The sequence below is a fragment of the Rattus norvegicus genome, chromosome X (assembly GCF_036323735.1).
Source record: "Rattus norvegicus strain BN/NHsdMcwi chromosome X, GRCr8, whole genome shotgun sequence".
Lineage (NCBI taxonomy): Eukaryota > Metazoa > Chordata > Mammalia > Rodentia > Muridae > Rattus > Rattus norvegicus.
The window spans coordinates 156,113,261-156,133,488 of NC_086039.1; the positions used below are offsets into that span (position 1 = coordinate 156,113,261).

At 47.2% G+C, this 20,228-nt stretch overlaps 1 protein-coding gene across 1 annotated transcript; it reads right to left on the reverse strand.

The window, feature by feature from the left end:
- Window positions 1-5,892: 5,892 nt before the first annotated feature.
- On the reverse strand, window positions 5,893-16,971 carry Xlr3a (X-linked lymphocyte-regulated 3A). Its single transcript, NM_001408898.1, has 9 exons — window positions 16,909-16,971; window positions 14,632-14,771; window positions 13,672-13,741; window positions 12,960-12,994; window positions 11,636-11,753; window positions 10,700-10,799; window positions 9,184-9,282; window positions 6,980-7,075; window positions 5,893-6,885 (listed from the first exon to the last, which is right to left on the reverse strand). Exons 2-9 carry the CDS (start codon window positions 14,738-14,740, stop codon window positions 6,829-6,831), a joined length of 684 nt encoding a protein of 227 aa, NP_001395827.1. The 5' UTR covers window positions 14,741-14,771; window positions 16,909-16,971; the 3' UTR covers window positions 5,893-6,828.
- Window positions 16,972-20,228: the final 3,257 nt, after the last annotated feature.

Sequence of the window (20,228 nt, forward strand, 5' to 3'; positions counted from 1 at the left end):
TGGGGAAAGCACAGAGAAGGGAGCCCAGGAATTGTAGCCTCCTTTCAGGCTGGGTCCTATTATGATGAGAACACTGGGGATGATTTTAGAAAAAGAGCACCCGCAAGCATGGACACACTGATTTTGAGAGAGGTCTCATGAAGGATTTTAGCAGGACACACACTACTCAAAGGCACTCAAAATTAGCCACTGTGCATGCATGTGTTTCAACTTATACCGAGCTCTTACAAGGGAGGAAGGAATTCCTTTTACTTTATTTAGAGCTATCTCAATTAGTCCAAATGTTTAACCGAACTTGAACGAAGCATGTAAACATTGAAAAGGGGGGAATGGGGGCTGGGGATTTAGCTCAGTGGTAGAGCGCTTACCTAGGAAGCGCAAGGCCCTGGGTTCGGTCCCCAGCTCCGAAAAAAAGAACCAAAAAAAAAAAAAAAAAAGAAAAGGGGGGAATGTATATTATTAAATTCATATGTTTAGGATCATATACTTCCACCCAGTAGAGATCTATGTGCCTGAGAATGAATCGCCAAGATGCACAACAGTAGCTAATTTTCATTTCACAAATTCTCTTGTCTTTTCCTTAGTTTTTCATGGTGTGAAACGCTTGGGTCTTGTCCTCCAAATTCTAAGAAAAGCAACCCATTGCTGTTTAGTGATCCAAAAATCAAACATACTGAGCAAGTAAAGGACGTGTTAATTTTCTACTCTCGTCTTGAACCAAAAAACAATGGGTACGTCTGTCTGTCTGTCTGTCTCCTCTCTCTCTCTCTCTCTCTCTCTCTCTCTCTCTCTCTCTCTCTCTCTCTCTCTGTGTGTGTGTGTGTGTGTGTGTGTGTGTGTGTGTGAGTGTGTGTGTGTGCGCACGTGCGTAATGAAAACCTACCATTTAAAAGCATCCTTGGAGGCTTGAGAGAAAGCTTACTGGTTAGGAGCACTTGTTGCTCTTGCAGAGGACCTGAGATCATTTCCCAGCAAAACACACATACACAAAAGAAGTCTATAAATGATTAAGTTTAAAACTTTAAACAACTCGATCTCTCTCTCCTCTCCCTTCCCTTCCCTTCCCACTCTCCCTCCCTCCCTCCCTCCCTCCCTCCTTCCTCCCTCTGAAAAGAGCCAGTATGCCAATTCCTCTTTTAAATGACCTTTCCTATAGACAGCCATACATCACATATGTACTCTTGGTTTCAAATGAGTACATTCATTATGTATATTGTAAGCAAAAGTAAAACAGTATATGACATAATGCAGCACATACATAGAAGAGGCAGACAGCAAAGCATCGTCAAATGAGGAACTTACAACCTTTAGCCAAAAAGACTGAGGTAGTCTTATTAAGGGAACAAAAGTCGTCAAATTGGGCATTTAAAACATCCAGCAGTAATGACTGGAAAGACCTAGTGAAGTGGGCTGCAGTTCCAGTCCCGGGCAGAACAACTTCTTCACACACCAGTTTCCAGCTTCTTATACACACCAAGCATTTTTATAGCATGGGGTCAACTATTGTAACAATAGTAACCTTTGTTGGAAATCATTCTCCTCCAGGCTATCTTAAGAATGTGTTCCTTTAAACACTCTTTGCTGTTTGTTGTTCTCCCTTTTCCCTGTCACAAAGGCAGGGGGTCAGCCTGTCTAAAGAAAGGGGCTCAGATGACACTTGACATAAACATGCTTAAGTCTGAGGTAAGAGGACCTATCTCATTGTCAGTGCTAGATCTCAACAGCCACAAGAATCCCATGGCGATGTACCGATATAATTTATATCACACGCACACACTGGCCATATGAGAATAGGTTGGAGATGTGAGCCAAATGTTTGAAACACAAATATTTCCTTCTCTCCTATCCACAATAGCTTGTCTAAACGTGCTTCTTTTGTGTGTTGACAAATAACATAAGCACATAGATATTTCTCAATCACACTGTAAAACCTCTTTATAACAATCTTCAGGAATTTACACTTACTTTTCAAAAAATGTAACCATGTGGCAGTTTTATAAATTTTATAAAAGTTCTGTAATTCTGTAAGCAAATTGTGCTGAACAATCTGAAATTGCTGAAAAGGATCCTAAAATACACTTGACAAATACAGAAAGAAAAGTGTGTAATGAAAATTCAGAGAGAACGGAAGGCTTACCAAAGCTAAGTCCATTTTATACAAAAGGGGTGGTAGTCTGGGAACGGGGAGATGGCTCTGTGATTAAGAGTGCTTACAAACCTTGCGGGAGACCTGAGTGCAGTGCTCAGCACCCACTTCATGTGGCTCACATTCACCTGCAACTACAATTCCCGGGAAATGCAAGGCCCTCCTGTGCCACCCACAGGAATCCAAATGCACCTGCACGTACTTACACACAGACAGGGTCAACAGAAAATGAATACTAAAATGAAACTAATCGACAATGTGGCCACGATCAAGTCCTTGTATTCCTCAGCACCACTAACCTGCTAATGTCATTTCAGATACTGTCATTTAATAGGCAATTTTCTTCTAACCGGTATTAAAAAAAAAACACGTGCATTCGTTGGATGATTTGAAAACCACCAACGAGAGACCTGGATATCTTGCCAACACAGTATCGTTAGCCACTCGGTATAACGAAAACACGGGTGAATTTGTACTTCATGAAGAATGGGGTACATACATATTGTGAACTGAAAGATGGTCAAAAAATTGCTAGTTATTGCATAAACAGTGGCTTCTGCCATTATCAAATTACACACACCAAACATTTCATAAATAGGTAAATTTGATTTTATTTGCCACTTTCCTATGGTCCTCAGGGTTTCAAACAAAGTTGGTGCCCAGGGGGCTCAGGTCATCCAGTTGTCCTCTGGAAAAGAAGCCACCCACCCTACAAGAAGCAGACAATGTGTTGCCCCACCAATCTGCACAAACTCAGCTGACTCACACCCCACAGCCTTAGTGCATAGGAAAAAGGCAAGATTGCAGGGCAACAGAGCTGATGTTCTGCCAACTTTCTATGGGCCAGTGTTCCCTTTGTCCATCACCTCCCACACTCAGAATGCCCCTGTCCTAGAGGAAGACTTCACCTCTGGTTTGACATGTGACGGCGATGTTTGTTGTAGGCACACAGACTGGAAATGTTAGGGGTTAGTTAGAAGCCTTAACAACCTGTGGGGTTGAAGTGTATTTCGGATGAACCAGAAAGAATCCAATTGTGCTTCCATAAAAAATGAGGGGAACCCATGCCCGTTTTAAATCTCAGGTCGCTTACAAGGGCAGAGTTGACACTTCCTCACTGCCGACTCCAGTGATTTCATGTTTCCCGGGAAGCTTCACTTAGGGTTCTGCCCGAGAAGCTCCATGCCAGTGTTGCTGGGCACGTCCAACAGGCACAGGAGAGAGCTCAGTGAGAAGTGATAGTTCCCCTCTAACACAGATACTCTGCCTTTGTGCAAGCACCTCCACTCCTGCATCATTTCCCTGAAAACCTACTTCTGTGGAGGAGTAAAAGAGGACATCCCTGGTCTGCATCCTCCCCAAGGCCAAGTGCTGTAGCCCTTCTTCTTATGGTCCACGCTGTGCGGCAGGACAGATGTGCTGTCACTACATGGGGATGACTTTCAGCTGTGTCCCAACCAGACCAGCACCCTGGCAACTCACCCTCAAGACTGAGTAAATATGTTTCTGCCGTTTGTGAGCTGTGGAACTCACCAACTCACATGCCCGTCACCTACTGCCTGTGACGTCACCTGTGGATATGAATGTGACTGCTTTGTACAGCACACAGACGTGTCCCCCTCCCTGCCCAGCCCCTGGACGACGAAATGCTCAGCAAAGAGGTGAGAAGAAAAACATGGTCAAGGTCAACGTTGTCAGCTGGGATCAAACTTCGGGGGGCTCTGATGACAGGGGCATTATTTTCCAGTATATTTAGAGTCGCTATGAGCAGGAAGAGAGTTTCCAGGTGTACCACAATCCCCGGTGCACAGGGAAGCATAATTCCACCAGAAAGCAACCCAGGGGTCATGCCACTTCTTCTAAGAACAGGGGTTCTAGGGAGAGGCTGCCTGTCCTAGCTTAAGGGCCTCAGAAAGGATCTGGCCTGCTCTGAGCCATACAGATAGCTTAGAGGCCATTTGTGCTATTATGTATCTCCTGTCCGGGTTCTGGCAGCTTGGGGGAGCCTGTGCCTCTGCAGGTAGTGTAAGGGTCATTTAGACAATCAGGTATGTCCGGTCCTGGCTGTGGGAGATGTGGAGGCCCAACAGATAACTCAGAGCACCAGGCTCTTTTAGGACCTCCACTCTCTAGCTTACATGAAACAAGGACAGGTTTTTACATCTTTTCCATTGAAAAGACATCCCTGCTTGCTTAATATCCCCAATTTCCCTGGAGATCTGTGGGTGAACTACCTTGGTGCTGCCAGCAGAGTGGGACACTGTCATAGGAGTTGTGACATTGTTACAGGAATTGCGGTGTACCCGGGGGGACAGACACACATCTACACATTTAGATGCTGTACAGTGGAATAGTAAGGGTCACAGAATGTGTTCGGTATACATCATCAGTGTGGACACGGAAGAAGAAGGAAGGAGAAAAAGGAGAAGGAAGGAGGAGGAGGAGCACGGGGATGAAAGGGGGGGGAACGACAACAACAGCAGCAGCAGCAGCAGCAGCAGCAGCAGCAGCAGCAGCAGCAGCAGCAGCAGCAAATATATCTGAGCTCAAACGTCTAAGAAAGGAACATGTAGCTAGGGAGACATGGGTCAGCTGGTAAAATGCTTGCTGAACAAGCATGAGTTCACATCCCCAGAAAGCCTTTTCAGACCTCAGAACAGGGGCTTTAGACCTGGGTCAGAGGTTAAGAGCACTTGCTGCTCTTGCAGAAGACCTGAGTTCAAATTCCTGAACCCATCAGGTGGCCCACAACAGCTCTACCTCTAGGGGTCTGTCACCCTCTGTGGCCATCTGAATGCATGAGTAGACAGACAGACAGACAGACAGACAGACACATATAGATCCACATAAATAAAATAACCAAAATAAAAGTTTAAAGAAAAATCTCAGCACAGCAGTGTGTGTGTGTGTCACAGCCGCATTACGGGGCAGAGACAGGTGGATCCCTGGAACCCAATGACCTAACACGGTAGCCCAGTGGCTGAGCTCCACCTTCACAAGGAGACCAAGATTCATAAAATAAACCAGACATCAGAAGTATCTCTGGCCACAACATGCAGAGGCTCATGTGTGCAACACACACAAAAAGGAATAGGTACACACAAACACACACACACACACAGAGAGAGAGGGGGGGGGCATGTATGTGTGTGTGTGTGTGTGTGTGTGTGTGTGTGTGAGAGAGAGAGAGAAAGAGAGAGAGAGGGGGGGCATGTGTGTGTGTGTGTGAGAGAGAGAGAGAGAAAGAGAGAGAGAGAGAGAGAGAGAGAGAGAGGAATAAAATTCAACACTGGGAAAACACTATGGAGACTATCCACGCCTGGTAAGGATAGGTACAATATCTCAAGTAGGAGACACTCAAAGCTGGAAGTAATAGGACATTATATAATAATATGATTAAAGAAATAATTCTCTGGGCTCACTGGCACTTTGCACAAAGGGGGAAGTTCTTTTTGGATAATGCAAATTTTAGACAGTAAAGTGATCCAGCAGGGAAGCCCTCATTCACTGTGGAGGAATGCAATTCCACTTGTAGAAAATGGGAGAAGCTGAACACTGACTCCTTTCAATGCTTCTACACAACAGGGCACAGTGAGACAAGTGGCCTGGACTACACCTGGCCCCATGCATTAACGCAGGCGACAACACACCACCTCCACAGGGCATGGGGCCCTTTCTGTCTGAGAAGGGGTGAAACTTCAGGAACGTCAGAAAGAGAATGTGACTCAATGATTCATCCCAACGAGTCTGAAACGATTTCATGTTTATTAAATCAAATGTTGCCAAGTAAAGAACTCCCAGGGTATACATACAGGAAGTCACAGGACATGAGATTTAACTGTACAGGAGACCTGATATATCCCTGATGATCAAGTACTCTACATGCGCAATAAATTTCAAAAAAAAAAAAAAACCCAAAACATTGTCAGGTACTACTATCCATACAAGTGAGGAATTTAATAAACCACGGCGAGTCAAGCTCTATTCGAGTTAAGAATCACCTCTTAATGGGACAGAGACACATTTAACTGGAAGACCTCATAAATGTTGTCTTCAAATAACATTTCTACAGATGCACACCACGTTACTCACATCAATCTCGGGAGGTGTGATGAATTCTACTAATTTACTTTTTTTGGGGGGGGGGACCTGAGGACTGAACCCAGGGCCTTGCGCTTGCTAGGCAAGTGCTCTACCACTGAGCTAAAACCCCAACCCTACTAATTTACTTTTTAACAGCACACTACCTTTGGAGGCTTAAGGTCCGTCCCATAGGCTGCATCACTGAACACATTTAAGAGCAGAGTGTAAAAAACAGACTGCATCTTCTTTAATTGTTTATCTGGACAAGACAAGGATGGCCCACTTGTGTGCCTTCTAGTTTGGGAAAATGATGCTCACGTATGATAATGCGCTATATCAATGCCAACGAGTGCCAACCCTTAATTACGATGCTAACAGGGAAGGCCTGTTGTTTCTACCCCGGGGTTGGAGCTTCCTACAGACGTATTTGTACTGCTGCCACACAAATCCTTGGGTACATTTGGGTTTGAACAGAAAGAGGCATCTTCAGGAACAGGGGGAGAACACGGAAGATCTAGTCGCCAAAACTGCAAACACCACAGGTAGCTTTACCCAGCTTATTTCTTCTCCGCTCATATTGACTTTTGTCCTCCAAAGTATTACGAGAATAACATATCCAGGAGAGACTGTGGGGCAGCAGCAGTCTCTTGCTGGCTCTGTTAAGAAAAGAAAATGTTAAATGGGTGTGAAATAAACAGCACTCAGGGTTGGACTTATTTCCATTTTCTATGTGAAAGGCTCGGTACTTACATGCATCATCAGAAGTTTTACTTCCAAGGTGGCTATGAGATGTCTCAGCTCTTCAGCAATGGAATTTGCCCGAGAATCCCTCAGCACCTCAAATTTCTGAAGCAAAAAGACATGTGCGGAAATCAGCCCTGGTCATCTTGCCTTACAAATGCGAACACCACCATTTAAAAGGGAGCAGATGTAATCAAAGACATATGACTCTGACACGGGCATACACCCTGGACAACATGAAGATCGAAACACCCAACAACGTGACACAGACTTTGCCACTCCTCGACCCACTGCTAAATGTTCAAATCCTGAGGGATTAGCTGTAGGGGTGGCCCAGGCCAAAGGTGCCTGCCTGCCTACCGTGCCCGAGAGCCTGGGATGCCTCTCCCTGCACAGCACAAATGAAAGGCAAGGAAGCCAAATGAAGACAGAGAACATGAGGTGTGAGCCTATTCACTGCCACTCGCCCACTTCTGTGCAAGATGGAATACCTTGTCCTGTACTATGAGCACTGTGCACCAGTGCACCAGGAACCTAAAACTCAACCTTTCCACTCCACGTTCCCTTTAGCACTGAGTGAAATAGCACACACTCCACCTAAACGGTTTTGCTAAATCCTGTGGAGGAATAAAACTTTGCAGGACCTCTTCCATAGTATCAAGATACAGTGACCATAGAAAATGGACCAACACAGAGAGCTTAAAGTTGGAATCGGTGAGCAAGTTTCTAGGCCACTGAGTACTTGAAGACTGATATTTCAGCAGGAACAGACACTGGCGCCTCTCCCTCCCTCTCTTCTCTTCTCTCTTCTCTCTTCTCTCTTCTCTCTCTCTCTCTCTCTCTCTCTCTCTCTCTCTCTCTCTCCCTCCCTTTGTGTGTTTGTGTGTGTGTGTGAGTGTGTAAGTGCACACATGTGTGTGCCAAGGGTGGGGATTTGTTTTCAGAGAGAATCACAAGAAAGCAAGGAAGAATTCCGTGAACTCGGGTGTTTGGGATCATCTGAATTACTCTGGATGAACAAAATTCTAAATGAAACATGAACAAGACAATTCACATTGAGTCTGAACAAAAGCAGAAGTCCAGTGTTTAACTGTTTTCTAGAAGAGCTGCAAACCTGAAGAGGGCAGAGGTCAATCAACGCGCCTAGGAAGAACTTACAGAGACGATGATGGAGGGTAATCCTCAAATCACAATCTCTCTGACTTCCACTTACTTTCTCACTGAGTGCTACTACACCCGGGAGCTGTCTTATGGGTGTAATTGGCCATCTGAAGCCATGTTTCAGTCCAACAATGAAGGAAAATATAAGAGGATGGAGTAAGTTAAGTAAGTGCAAACATTCTTGTCACTGTTTTGCTTAAAAACGGATCACGAGGGTCTGGGAAGACAGCTTCAGTGTGTAAAAGTGTTTCTCAAGGGGCAAGAATGCAGCAGTAGGCAAGGAGCCTGCTCCACAAGCATAAAAAGCCAACCTTAGCTCTTCAGCACACATGTTAAACGTCAGGCATGGTGACACACCTACTGATGCAGGATAGGCCGAGCCTTAGGACCCTGTGAACAGCCAGCCTAGGCATAGTGGAGAGATCGGGGTCCAGTGAGTCATCCTGTTACCAAAGGAAATGACGGAGTCCGGCACAGTGGTGCACACCTGCCATCCCAGCAGCACTCAGGAGAGAGGCTGGCAGGCAGGCGGATCTCGGTGATTTTGGATCCAGACTGGCCCACCTAGTGAGTTCCAGGACAGCCAGAGCTATACAGTAAGATCCTGTCTCAAAATTAAAAACAAATAAACAAAAACCTAAAGGAAACAAGGTTAGGATGAACAGTATCCATAAGAGTTGACCTCCGACCTTTACGCACCTATGCAGAGACAGGTACACGTGTGTGCATGTGTGCACATACATACACAAGGGAAGAATGCACTGGGAGGCAAGATGGGATGATCGAAGGAGCGTAAATGCCCTGCCTGTACAATATCAACAGCTGCAGATGAAATTACCAAGGCAGCAAGTCCTGCTTCGAATGTTTCTCCTAACCATGAGGGAATCCTAAAATTACAAACTGACTTTGTACTTAGGTTGACACGGAGCACGAGGAAAATGCTGGAAGGTGTTTGCAGGTCACTTTTCTAAGGTGCTATCCGAAGCACAGAGAGAATACCGGAATAGCCAGTGTCCCCTTGTGTGGGTTGATTTGAAGAATGTTCAACAGACCTCCAAGTATTCTTCACACAGTGACTTAAATTCCTCCATTCTGTTCTTCTGCAGAGTGAGAGATTCATGAATAAACTTCTGTTGCTCCATAAACATATTCTACAAACAAAGACAGTACAAGATGTCAGAACAAAAAAGAAAAAAAAAAAAAGAGAAAAAAAATAAAAAAAAGAAGATGTCAGAACAAGTCAGGGGTAGGGGAAACCTTAGAGAAACAACGCAATGGTGTATTATATTTATGCAAAACAGATGGTGTAATACATGCACCATTTTTTCAATTAAAACAGTGACCACATTTACAACACTAACCTAATAGTAGAAAAATAACCTTCATAATGTGAAGCTCATTCATGTATTGGGAAGTTGTCTACTTAACAGTACTCAACACATAGCTATTAGTTCCTGAAGACTCGAAAACCTACCTATAGGAGGCCTCCAAATCTGCGGACTCTCTTGGGTTTTTAGAACCTACCTTGAGTTGTCCCCATCATACGTCACTCCACCAGGTAGGAACCCACTGCATTTGCACACAGTGCCATGCTAACAGGGTTATATTCTAGAAAACTTACTTCAGATGCTGCCCTGGACCAATACATGAATGCACATCTAAAAGAAACTGTTCAAAGAATTCTGTGAGATGGGGACTTTATCCTCTCCTTCCACTCTGAAGAAACCGAGGCCCGAGTGTAAACTGTTCTTCTGAGTTAGCATAACTACCAAGTAACAGGACCGTGACTGCGATCCAATTGGTGGGATTCCAGAGTCCATGCTCCTGACTTGACCTGGACCGGACAGCATCTCCATCTCCCTCAGTACACCAGCCTCCGCTTCCCCACCTCTGGAAGTCAGAATCTCCAGAAGGCAGCTCCATCCTCCAGCAGGAAGAAAGAACCCCAGAGGCACCACAGACTACAGTACCTGTCCCCAAAACCCCATTCTCACCTCCAGGGAAAAGGTGACTCAGTCACCATCACAGGTCCATCACTGCATGGCAACCTTTTCCCTCTTCTCCTCTGGGGACAGGGCTGGGCTGAACTCCAACCACTGACATCCAAGTCTCCATCTGCCCTGCCACAGCCACAGCCACAGCCACAGCCACAGCCACAGCCACAGCCACAGCCACAGCCACAGCCACAGCCACAGCCACATGGGTCCTCTGCATCCCTGATCCCTGTGTCAGAAGGCTACTTGGGGCCCTCCCACTGTTTGGCATCTGCACCTTGGGGATCCTGAAGGCTCCCCGCTCAGGACACAATCCCATACCTTCCCCTGCACTCTGCAGACGCTACCTGCTCATCCCCAGATGTCCCCACCAACCTGGCTCCTCACCCATCATCACCCTCCTTGTCATCTCTCCACAGGGAAAAGAAACGAGTCAGGGAGGAAGGCCCATCTCTCCTCACCACACCCACCACCCTCCTTGTCTCCCTGAGCTCATGTCCTGCGGCAGGAAACCTCTGCTGCTACCTCTGATGCTGACACAATGGACTCCTTCAAAGCTAAGCCTGATACTCACGCAGAGTTTTTCGGCATGCTTCTTGACTTGGTTTGCATCCGTGGTTAGCTTCTTACTCAAATTTGTAACCTGAAGAGAATAGTCCTGATAAAGTTTCTGCCTGTAAAGGACAACAGTGGACACTGTGTTATCCCTTCTCGAAATGAAGACCACGCATTCAAGGCACGGCTGACTTGTCCTCACTCAAGCTACCGATGGAGGACTGGGAAAGAGCATCTAAAACATTCTGATGCGGAAATGGAAAATGAGGAGGATTATTTCATATCACACTAAGAGTGTGTGTTCTGCCTTGGCCAGGATAGAAGTCACTTCACAACACTCATTGTGTAGGAATTCTCAGGAAGAAGAAACATAGTTTTACTAACATTCCACAAGTATTTGCCTCTGAAGTGCACAACTTCTGCTTTACTTGTTCCTTTTATGGAGATTGGTCCAATGAGGATGCACACCTACGAAAATCACAGAGCTCTGTGGACACCTACCCACTCTTCCTCACTGTCCCAGTGAGGGTTCTGGTACACCTGTATGGTGAATGCTGCTCCTGAAACCTCTGCAACATTGGAGGCGAGAGATTGTCATCTCATTTCACAGCGAAGAGATGATATCATGGACTGCAGGATGTATGTTTTGGGGATCTCAAGGTCAATGCACCCAGCACTTTGACACAATGCACACACCTTCCTTACTGGTACACGGATTCAACTGCCCCGTGTGAAAACAGTGTCAAAACATTCTAATTCATTCTCAGGAAACACAGTTGCTTTCAGTCGCCACAAGAAGCTATCCGGCAAAAAACCAAGATGGTTCTACACCAAACCCAAGGCAAATACACTTGCCGACAAAATTTCTACCTTGTGGGGCCACTGGCTATTCCCCCTTCATCGTGCCCACAAACCAACTGTCAACAGCTCTGGGATCAAAGTGCCAAGACCTTACCTCTGTTCACACTGGGTTTTTAGAATGTCCTTAACTTTGACCTCCATGGCAAGGAAAGATGATGCCATGATCCTCAAGAATCTTTCTCTGTTTTCCTGGAGAACTTTCTGAATCGGCTCTGTAAAAGGAACATGATCTTGTAGGCATTACTGCAAAAGACCCTCACCGGTATTGGAAAGACACTTGTTATCAATAGACGGAAAAGATCTGTCCATGCAGAGGTTATCTGCCTCCTCTCTTTCAGCCAAGAATTTCAGTGGCTCCGATCTTAACGGGAAACTGGGTAGTTGGATTTCAGTGTCCAGATATTACATACAAAACATAACGCAGAGAACTTGACAAAACTTACAAAAAAGGGTATCAAGTCACGGTGTAATTTCTTTACTAGACGGCATTCATAAAGGATGGATTTTATCAATGTACTAAGTGTGCTCCAGTTGGAGGACACATTAGGAGGGGCTGTTGGGCTACTTGGTGCAAAGCACAGATATGGCCCCTGCGCAAAAATCTCTCAAGGCCCAGAGATCAGCGCACAGTGAGATGAAAAATACGGTAAAGATTGTGGGCATTGATGCTTTTGGACCAGTTTGATGAGGTAGACATCCTGAATCATTTAAAGGGAAAACTGACTCATGGAAAAGTCTGTGGTATTGGGGTTGGAACCCAGAGGCTTCAACATACGAGGCAAGTGTCCTCCACCCCACTACATCCCTATCCTGAGTCCTGGAGAGTTTCTACATGTAACTCTCCATCGGAAAATCCCACAGACCTCCCAGCTGGTTCTCAGTTTGTAGTTTTTGTCCAACAGTTCACGAGACTAACCTCTGACAGCGATTTAAAGAAGGATTAGCCCGATCATGCTATAGCCACAGGCTAACAGTACTGACTTCAGTTTTCCACTTCATGTGCTGTCTTTTTGCACGATAAATCGTGGGCAGCTATTTAACGAGGATTGGCCCTCTGCTAGCAACCCCACTCTCCCCAGCAAATAAAAAAGACCTAGACGAGAATACAAACGAGTGAAGTGAAATGTGGTATTAAAAGCAGATGCATCACTTGTGTGATTCAAAAACACATAATTTCTTCCCACTTTTAAATATCTCACAGAGAGTAGGTAAGAATAGTCACACGGCAGGTGCCATGATCTTCATATGGACAATTACCATGAAGTAGAGACTCGACGAACTAATAAATACTATTTTGACACTGAGTGTTTGAGAGCAAGGCAGTAAACACGCTCCTCCTCTCTGCCAGGTGACAACTCCCTCGCCTTGTACTTCTTCGGCTCAATTTTATCAAATTCCGAATGCCTCCTAGAACATACCTTCTAATTCTTGGAACAAATCCTGTTTTTTCTTCCTGAAAAGAAATCACATTAACTCTTTACTTCAACGTATACAAAAGGCCACCTTTGCAGAGTGAGCAGAGGAAGTGGAGTGTGCCACACAGCCTATATAAGGTTCTCGGTTCAAGAGCGGACGTTGACTCTTGTAGATTTCTAGAGAGGTGCAAGTGTACGCGTGTGCCGCCATCAGAGGTAGAAGTGTGTTTGTGTGGGTGGGTGGGTGGGGTGTCCTCCTCTAACCATCTCCACCTTACTCCTGTCAGAAACGTTCTGTGACAGGACTTGTAGTTTGCTGGCGGCATGCGATTTTGATTCTGTAACACACTGAACATCTGATGGACTGCAGGATGAATGCGTTGGGGCCTTTAAGCTCAATGCACCCAGCGCATTCCTGTGACTCACACACCTAACCCTCTCCTGCATTTGTTTCTTTGTTTCTTTGTTTGTTTATCTCTCAATTTATTTTTGTTAGGTTGGCATCAAGAAAGAACTTCTCTGCCACACCTCAGCCCTCAGTTCTGGGGTTCAAAGGTGTTAAGTGGGGTCATGTGTAGCTTTTTCTGTGGGGGGTTGAGGATGTAACCTCAGATTCCTGTGTTTGTACATTGAGCACTCTTTCACTGAACCATCTTTCCAGCCTGACTTTTCTAAATGCATTTTATGAGTGGATGAAAAAATGAAATGTGGTCACCTGTCCTGTTGCCTTTCTGTTCCAGAGGCAATAGTTTCCTCCCTACCGGCAACAGGGACTTCTTTGTTGGCTGTATTAAAGACAAAGAGGAAAACTATTTTCAAAGAGGAAAACTATTTTGAGACAAAGTGTGCTGCTCCCATCACCTACCATGGAAAACAGACTCACTGTGGGGTTTCTAGGACCCATAGCCACCAATGATATCTTACCCTTTTGAAAGAAGCCATGCAGAGGCCCAAACAAACCACATATATACACATACAAGCACAGAGTAAGTGAGTGTGGGAGCGGTGGCACACAGAAGTATGCCTACAAACAAACATACATTGTGTATGTGTGTGTGTGTGTGTGTGTGTGTGCACGCGTGTGTATGTGTGTGTGTATGTGTGTGTGTGTGAGAGAGAGAGAGAGAGACAGAGACAGAGACAGAGAGAGACAGGGAGACAAAGAGACAGGGAGACTGAGGAGAGAGAGAGAGAGAGGGAGGAAAGAGAGCTTGAGGGAGGGAGGGAAGAAGGAAGGGAAGGAGGGAGAATGTGTTAGAGGGGTAGACAGAGGCACACGCACATAAACAGACACACATGAAATTTATTAGGCTTGAGTCTAGATCAGCTGGTGCCGGCACCTGCTGCACACGCCTTCGACATGTGACACATGTGTTCCCAGAGAGGCATACTGCATATTGCCTGGAAAGAACTGTCTTATGAGCCTTGCAGGTTTCATGTGAGGTCGGAATTTCAGGTGGGGGAAGCTTAAGCCACAAGAAGCTTGGGCAACAGTTCATAGCATCTGAAACCTCCCACTATTGCAAGAAAGCAATCTCCATGCACCACACCCACTCGGTGTCCCACCTGCCAAGGGATTTTTAGGATGTCTCCTGGGGGTAGACACATCCCTCGAGCAGCCCCTCTGGTTTGCTTGTGTTTTGTCATGATGTGGTTTTGTTCTGTTTCTTTTTACCTGCAGCGATTGCACCTGGTGGGTTCTGGCTGTCATCTGAAGAGAGATTTGGGACCACACTTGGGTGCCTGCCGACACTGGCAGTGGCCTTCCTTTCACTGCTTGACATGGCTAGAAGCTTCTTGGGTTAGACAGCACTCCTGGAAGTAGAGATGCTGGGCAGAATTGCAAGATGGCAAGGGGAGAAAGGACCAGGACTCCACGGGGTGTGGCTGGGTGCCCTGGCACTTGTGCTGGAGCAAAATGAGGGCAAGAGCATGTCACCAATGTCCTGACCTGCCCCGTTCCTCTATCTGGACCTGGAGCTCCCCAACCCACTTCCTCTCAAGATCAGTACCCTTTCCTGCTTTTGCAACCCCTGTAAAACAGTGCACCTACTGCTGGCATCTGGTTGGGAACTCCAACTCACTGAGGTCCTACTCAGTCCCCGAGGCTATGTCTTACAGCTCACACGTTGTCCCATTTAGCCCTCACAATCCATGCCACCCCATGACTGCCGACGACTGCTCCCTCGCCTTGCCCTCTGTGGCCTTGTGCGGTATCATTTGGAAAGTGAAGCTCCTGGTATGACTCTACCAGTTTGCCTTGGACCTGCCTCTTTGTGATCCCACTGCCCTAGCACATGAGCTAAGGCTCCTCTCTGAACCCTGTCCTAACTGGACTGCCTCTACACCGAGTTCCCCAATAGCAAATCATCCACCCAGGGTACTCTTCTGGCCTTGGAGCCTCCTTAGTCTCAGAGCGTGGCTGGGCATACCTAAGTAGGCACCACCTCCCAGTGCACGTCTCTCAGACTGGTTGGGAAGGCATGTACACCCAGGGTCAAGTGGCTTCAACTAGTACTTGTGGGACTTGGATAGAGATGTTGCCTTTGTTGAAGGGGACCAGACCTGGCCAGTCCCTTCAGACAGGCATTTATGTTGAAGGAGGCAAGGCTCACGGCCGCATATAAGCAGGAACCAGAGGTCCACTGAGGACCCCAAACAGATTCACAGAGCTCATGTGGAAGGTCACTACTTCTGTTTCTCTACTTCGCTGTCACAGCCAACTCTCTTCAAACTTGCCACCCACCTGGACCCCCTTTCATCCACTGCCCTCACTGGTCTATTTTACTTCCAGGTGGGAAATCTTCCAAACTTCTCATCACAGATAGACCTAGTGCCTTCTGCCTCAAGATCACACTATGTTCCACAATGGCCCGAGGCCCCAGGCTGACTGTGTTTTCTCACCATCAGAGACTCAAGACTGACTCTGCTAACACCCTATCACTCATCCAGGTGACCACAATTCAATACATTCCTCTGAGACGCTCCTTCTGCCCACCCCTCAGTTAGAGGCCCCACATTCCAGAATGGGTCTCTGATTACCAGGGACACTACTATGCCTGAGGCTGCCTACAGGTACTCCCAAAGGTGTGAGGCCTGTCCATCAGCCACCCATTCCCAGCTTGGGCCCTGTTGTTGCACATGTGTTTGTGCAGAGTGCCCAGGGTTCCCCATCCACTTCAGACTAACTCTCCTGGACAGATATTGCTCATGGAAGCAGCACAGGAGGATCCAGGTGTGGACCAGTCAGGATCCAAACAAAACAAAACAACCAAAAAGAAACAACAACAAAGGAAACCGAAGAATATGGAAAAAAAAAAAACCCAAACCTGTCAGAAATGTGTAAAGGTGCCTACTCCCTCTCCCGGCGCCATCCCCCTCTCTATGGTCCTGTTGCCCTCATCACACCCCTTCTCATTCTCAGCCTTAGGCCCTCTTGCAGTCCCCAGGAAAGTGAAATAAAGCTTCTGATGTCACCTCACAGGTTTTCCAGGACCCTCACGTTCCGTGATCACACTGTCCCAGGATGATAAGTGCTTCAGTCCGTCCTGGTAACTCTAACCCACTCCTGGAGGCCCACCACGAAATGTCCTCCCAAAACCTATTCCACAGAATGTCACCACCACCACCACCCCCCAAAAAAATAAAAAAAAAAAAACTCATGCCACAATGACAAGGACTTCAATCTGTCCTGGTGCCTCTAACCCACCCCTGGAGGCCCCACATGCAACGTGCCCCTAAAACCCATCCCATGACAACACGGCCTTCACTTTGTCCTGGCGCCTCTAATCCACCACTGGAGCCCCACCATGGAACGTTCCCCCCAAACCCATCCAACGGAACATTCCCCCAAATCCCGTCCCACGACAACAAGGCCTTCAGTCTGTCCTGGTGCCTCTAACCCAGCCCTGGAGGCCCACCACCGAACGTCCCCTGCAAAACCGTCACCCACCTAGGCTCCTCGAGTCCGCAACACAGCCTTCTTCCACTCACACAGGTCGATCTGCCTTCATCTGGACCTCGTCCAGATATAACGACCTCTGATTGGTTGATATGCCACAGGCACATGCGCACTGGCTACCACCACTCTGCGCATGCCTCAAGGGGGTCCAGCTTGCCTCAGCCGCTCTCATTTGCTTTCCTGTTGAGGGATGGCCCGTCGCTTCAGTTCATTGGGACACAGCCGCAGCCTGTTTTGCCTTTGTCCTTATGTTTTATCTCAGATTGGCTGCAACAGAAAGAAGCCTGAATGTGTGTCACAGAGAGGTCCGTTTGAGCTGGAAAGGTGATGGGATATGCATGCCCAAGGGGTGAGGCGATCCTATACGTATGTACGAACAGCATTCTGGAGATGCTCTAGGGCTAGGAAAACCTATCATTCACACAAGTACACTTGGGTGCCGCAGTTGCACATGGCATGACTGGAGGGTTCAGTGTACTTTCCTCTTTAGTTGGCACTGGTGTTGCGGTATGCCCTTGGCTGTATCTCAGAGGCCTCGGGTGTTCAGTCTGGCCCTAAACAGTACACAGTAGTCAGATCTCGGATCCCATGAGCCCCTACCTAAACTGCAGTGTCTGGCTCAGACATCCCAAGCCCTCTTTTTCTCGAACCTCTTCTCTGACCCTCCGGGGTGGGGTGGGGTGGGGGTCCTAGTCCAGTCTCAGACTAAAGGCAGACTCAGGCTTATTACAACACAGGCCCTCTTGGGCAAGTCTCCTTGGGATCCCCACCATCCTCTCCGAAGGGCTGTGGTCCAAGCATTACTCTCTTCTTAACTCAGCTGAGCTGAGGATGCCCTTTCACCCAGTTGTTCACCTAGGTTACCCAAACTTACTACAACACCTCTGAGCCACTGTGCGCATCCCTCCCTTCACAGAGCAGTCACAGCAACTTGGTCCCAGCCTTTCCAAAGACGTGCATCCTTTCCTAGGGTGTGACTGACTCATAGCAGTGGGGTGATGAGAGCAAGACAGTATTGGGAGATTTCTACAGCCAGGGAGGGCATCGTAACATCTACAAAACAGTGGATCCAGGAAAACTCCGAGTCAGTGGGACACATCTCATACAAAGAAAGCATCACACAGGTGAAGCAGTAGAGGAAATTCCACAAAGGTCCCTTAAATCTCTACCTGAACCCTGGTGGCCTGCCTAGGCACTGGCAAAAACCTGCTATCCATTTCTCCTGAAAAATTAAAAACCGGCTAACACAGCAACCAGCAAACACACACCTATGATGGTGTTAGGTCCGAGTTGAACCTCTTCCAGGAGACTTGAATGAGACTCATGGACTCGCGATCGATATAAAAGCAAGAGGAGTTTAATTCCAACATGTTGGGATCCTCCCACTTCAGGGGGGAAGACTAAGACAGCAGACTGTAACAGAGAGTTATAAACCTTGAAAACAATTGGTGCAGAATTCAAACAATGGTAACTAGGCAGGGTACTGTGTGCATTTGGTGGAGTGAAACAACTTTCAGATCTGGATCAGTATACTGTTCAAGACACTCCCGGCCGGCAAGGGGGTGCAGGTAGGGGGCTCAGATCAAAGGCACAGGTAGCTTTGTGTGACAGTTTGGCTTGTACCTGTTCCAGGAACTAAACCAGCTTTTTTTCTTCCTGGAAGAGAGGGGTCCTTGTGCTCAGAGGTTTGTGGTGGGAATTTTCCTACTGCCCCAGATAGGCCCCAACTCTGGCTCTTTCAAATGGCTGACTGAACTCTTTTTTTTTTCTTTTTTCTTTTCTTTCTTTCTTTCTTTCTTTCTTTTTTTTTTTTTTTTCCGGAGCTGGGGACCGAACCCAGGGCCTTGCGCTTGCTAGGCAAGCGCTCTACCACTGAGCCAAATCCCCTACCCCGGCTGACTGAACTCTTAAACCTGCACTCATGCTGCCTCTAGTACGTTGCAGGAGCCTGTGACAGGTAGGACGATGCAGGAATGTTCTTCAGTGGACCAGCGCTTTACTTTTCTACCATGGGAAATATCTGATCACAGAGGACAAAAGCCCTCAGCTTATGAAAATATGGGTCCTCTTTAAATCTCTTATAATGAAACTCACCAAGGAGGGCCTCAGCCCCATCTGCTTCCCCAGCCCAGGCCCCAGCAGCACAACAGCTCTACACTAATCTGTTACAAGGGTAGACAACGCAAGCGACATGCCAGCTCATGGCCTCCCATGCCTCTTCATGCCACTCCCTGCCCCCAGGAGTCCTGAGCTCTCCAGCACCCCAGAAAAAAATGCAGAAGGGAATAATGCATTTTAACCCCTTGGCTCCCTCGTTCCCAGTCCAAGTGGAGAAGACACCCATTAATCTCAGGGCTAACTCGGCCAATCCTTCTAACTCATGACTCAGCCAAGGGGCCATGAATTCCATGCACTTCCTATCGATGTCCACCCCACCGGGGTTGGAGTGCCCCAAAGTCAGATCACTATTTTAACCATTTTTTCTTGTTTTCCCACAGTTCAGGCAGCAGGATGTTTCAGTGGGACATACCTCCAGTTGCCACAGGCTACAGGCCTGAGACAGAGTCTCACTGTTCTTTGGCTCACAAGACTCTACACAGGGCCCTGGTGGCACACTTCCACCACCCTACACGTGTCATGCTCTCTTGGTCTACTTTCCTGAGTGGGGAGGAGAAGAGGTTGGGGCAGCTCCAACAGGAGAGGCTGGTAAGTCTCTTTCTGTCAACCAGGCAGTGCAAGAAAACTGCAAAAAGGTGTGGGCAGGGAGGAGAAGGGTCCTGTCCAGCAAGCTCAAGGGCATGGTGGTGTGCCCACCAGGGCCATGCCTTGCATCTCAGGAAAAAGTTGACTTGTCCTGTGGCAGGGGTACCAAAGTTGACAGCGGAAGTGAATGGCTGGAAACCACAGGGTGGGCCCCTCCCCCAGGCCGGGCATGGATGGCAGCAAGTCACCAAGATAAAGCTCCTGGGTAGATATGAGCAGAGTGTGCCTACTTGCTGCTTAGCTGATTTCCAGCTAAGGGCCACACAACTTCAAAACCTGAATCACAAGAATATTGGCCAGAGTTTTGCTGCTGAAGTTGCAGCTTGAGATTACGTAGCTCAAAAAAACAAAAAACAAAAAACAAAAAACCAAAATACAAACAAAAAAAAAACAACAGAACAAAACACCCCCCCCTAAAAAACACCCCCCCCCAGCTGGCTGAAAACTCAAGAGTTTTCTTGGTTCTTTGTTTGGATCTTCTTTAAATGATTTTTCCCCCTTTGGTCTATCCCTAGGAGCAGAAACAATTGTCAATGGTCCCTCTACGG

What these genes read in the sequence shown, in the direction of transcription:
- Xlr3a (NM_001408898.1), bottom strand. Translation starts at nt 14,740, where the DNA reads ATGTCAAGCAGTGAAAGGAAGGCCACTGCCAGTGTCGGCAGGCACCCA. An exon ending in ACAGAAAGGCAACAGGACAG is followed by an intron (nt 12,995 to 13,671) that starts GTGACCACATTT and finishes ATTTCTTTTCAG; the next exon opens with GAAGAAAAAACAGGATTTGT. An exon ending in TAAAACTTCTGATGATGCAT is followed by an intron (nt 6,886 to 6,979) that starts GTAAGTACCGAG and finishes TTTTCTTAACAG; the next exon opens with AGCCAGCAAGAGACTGCTGC.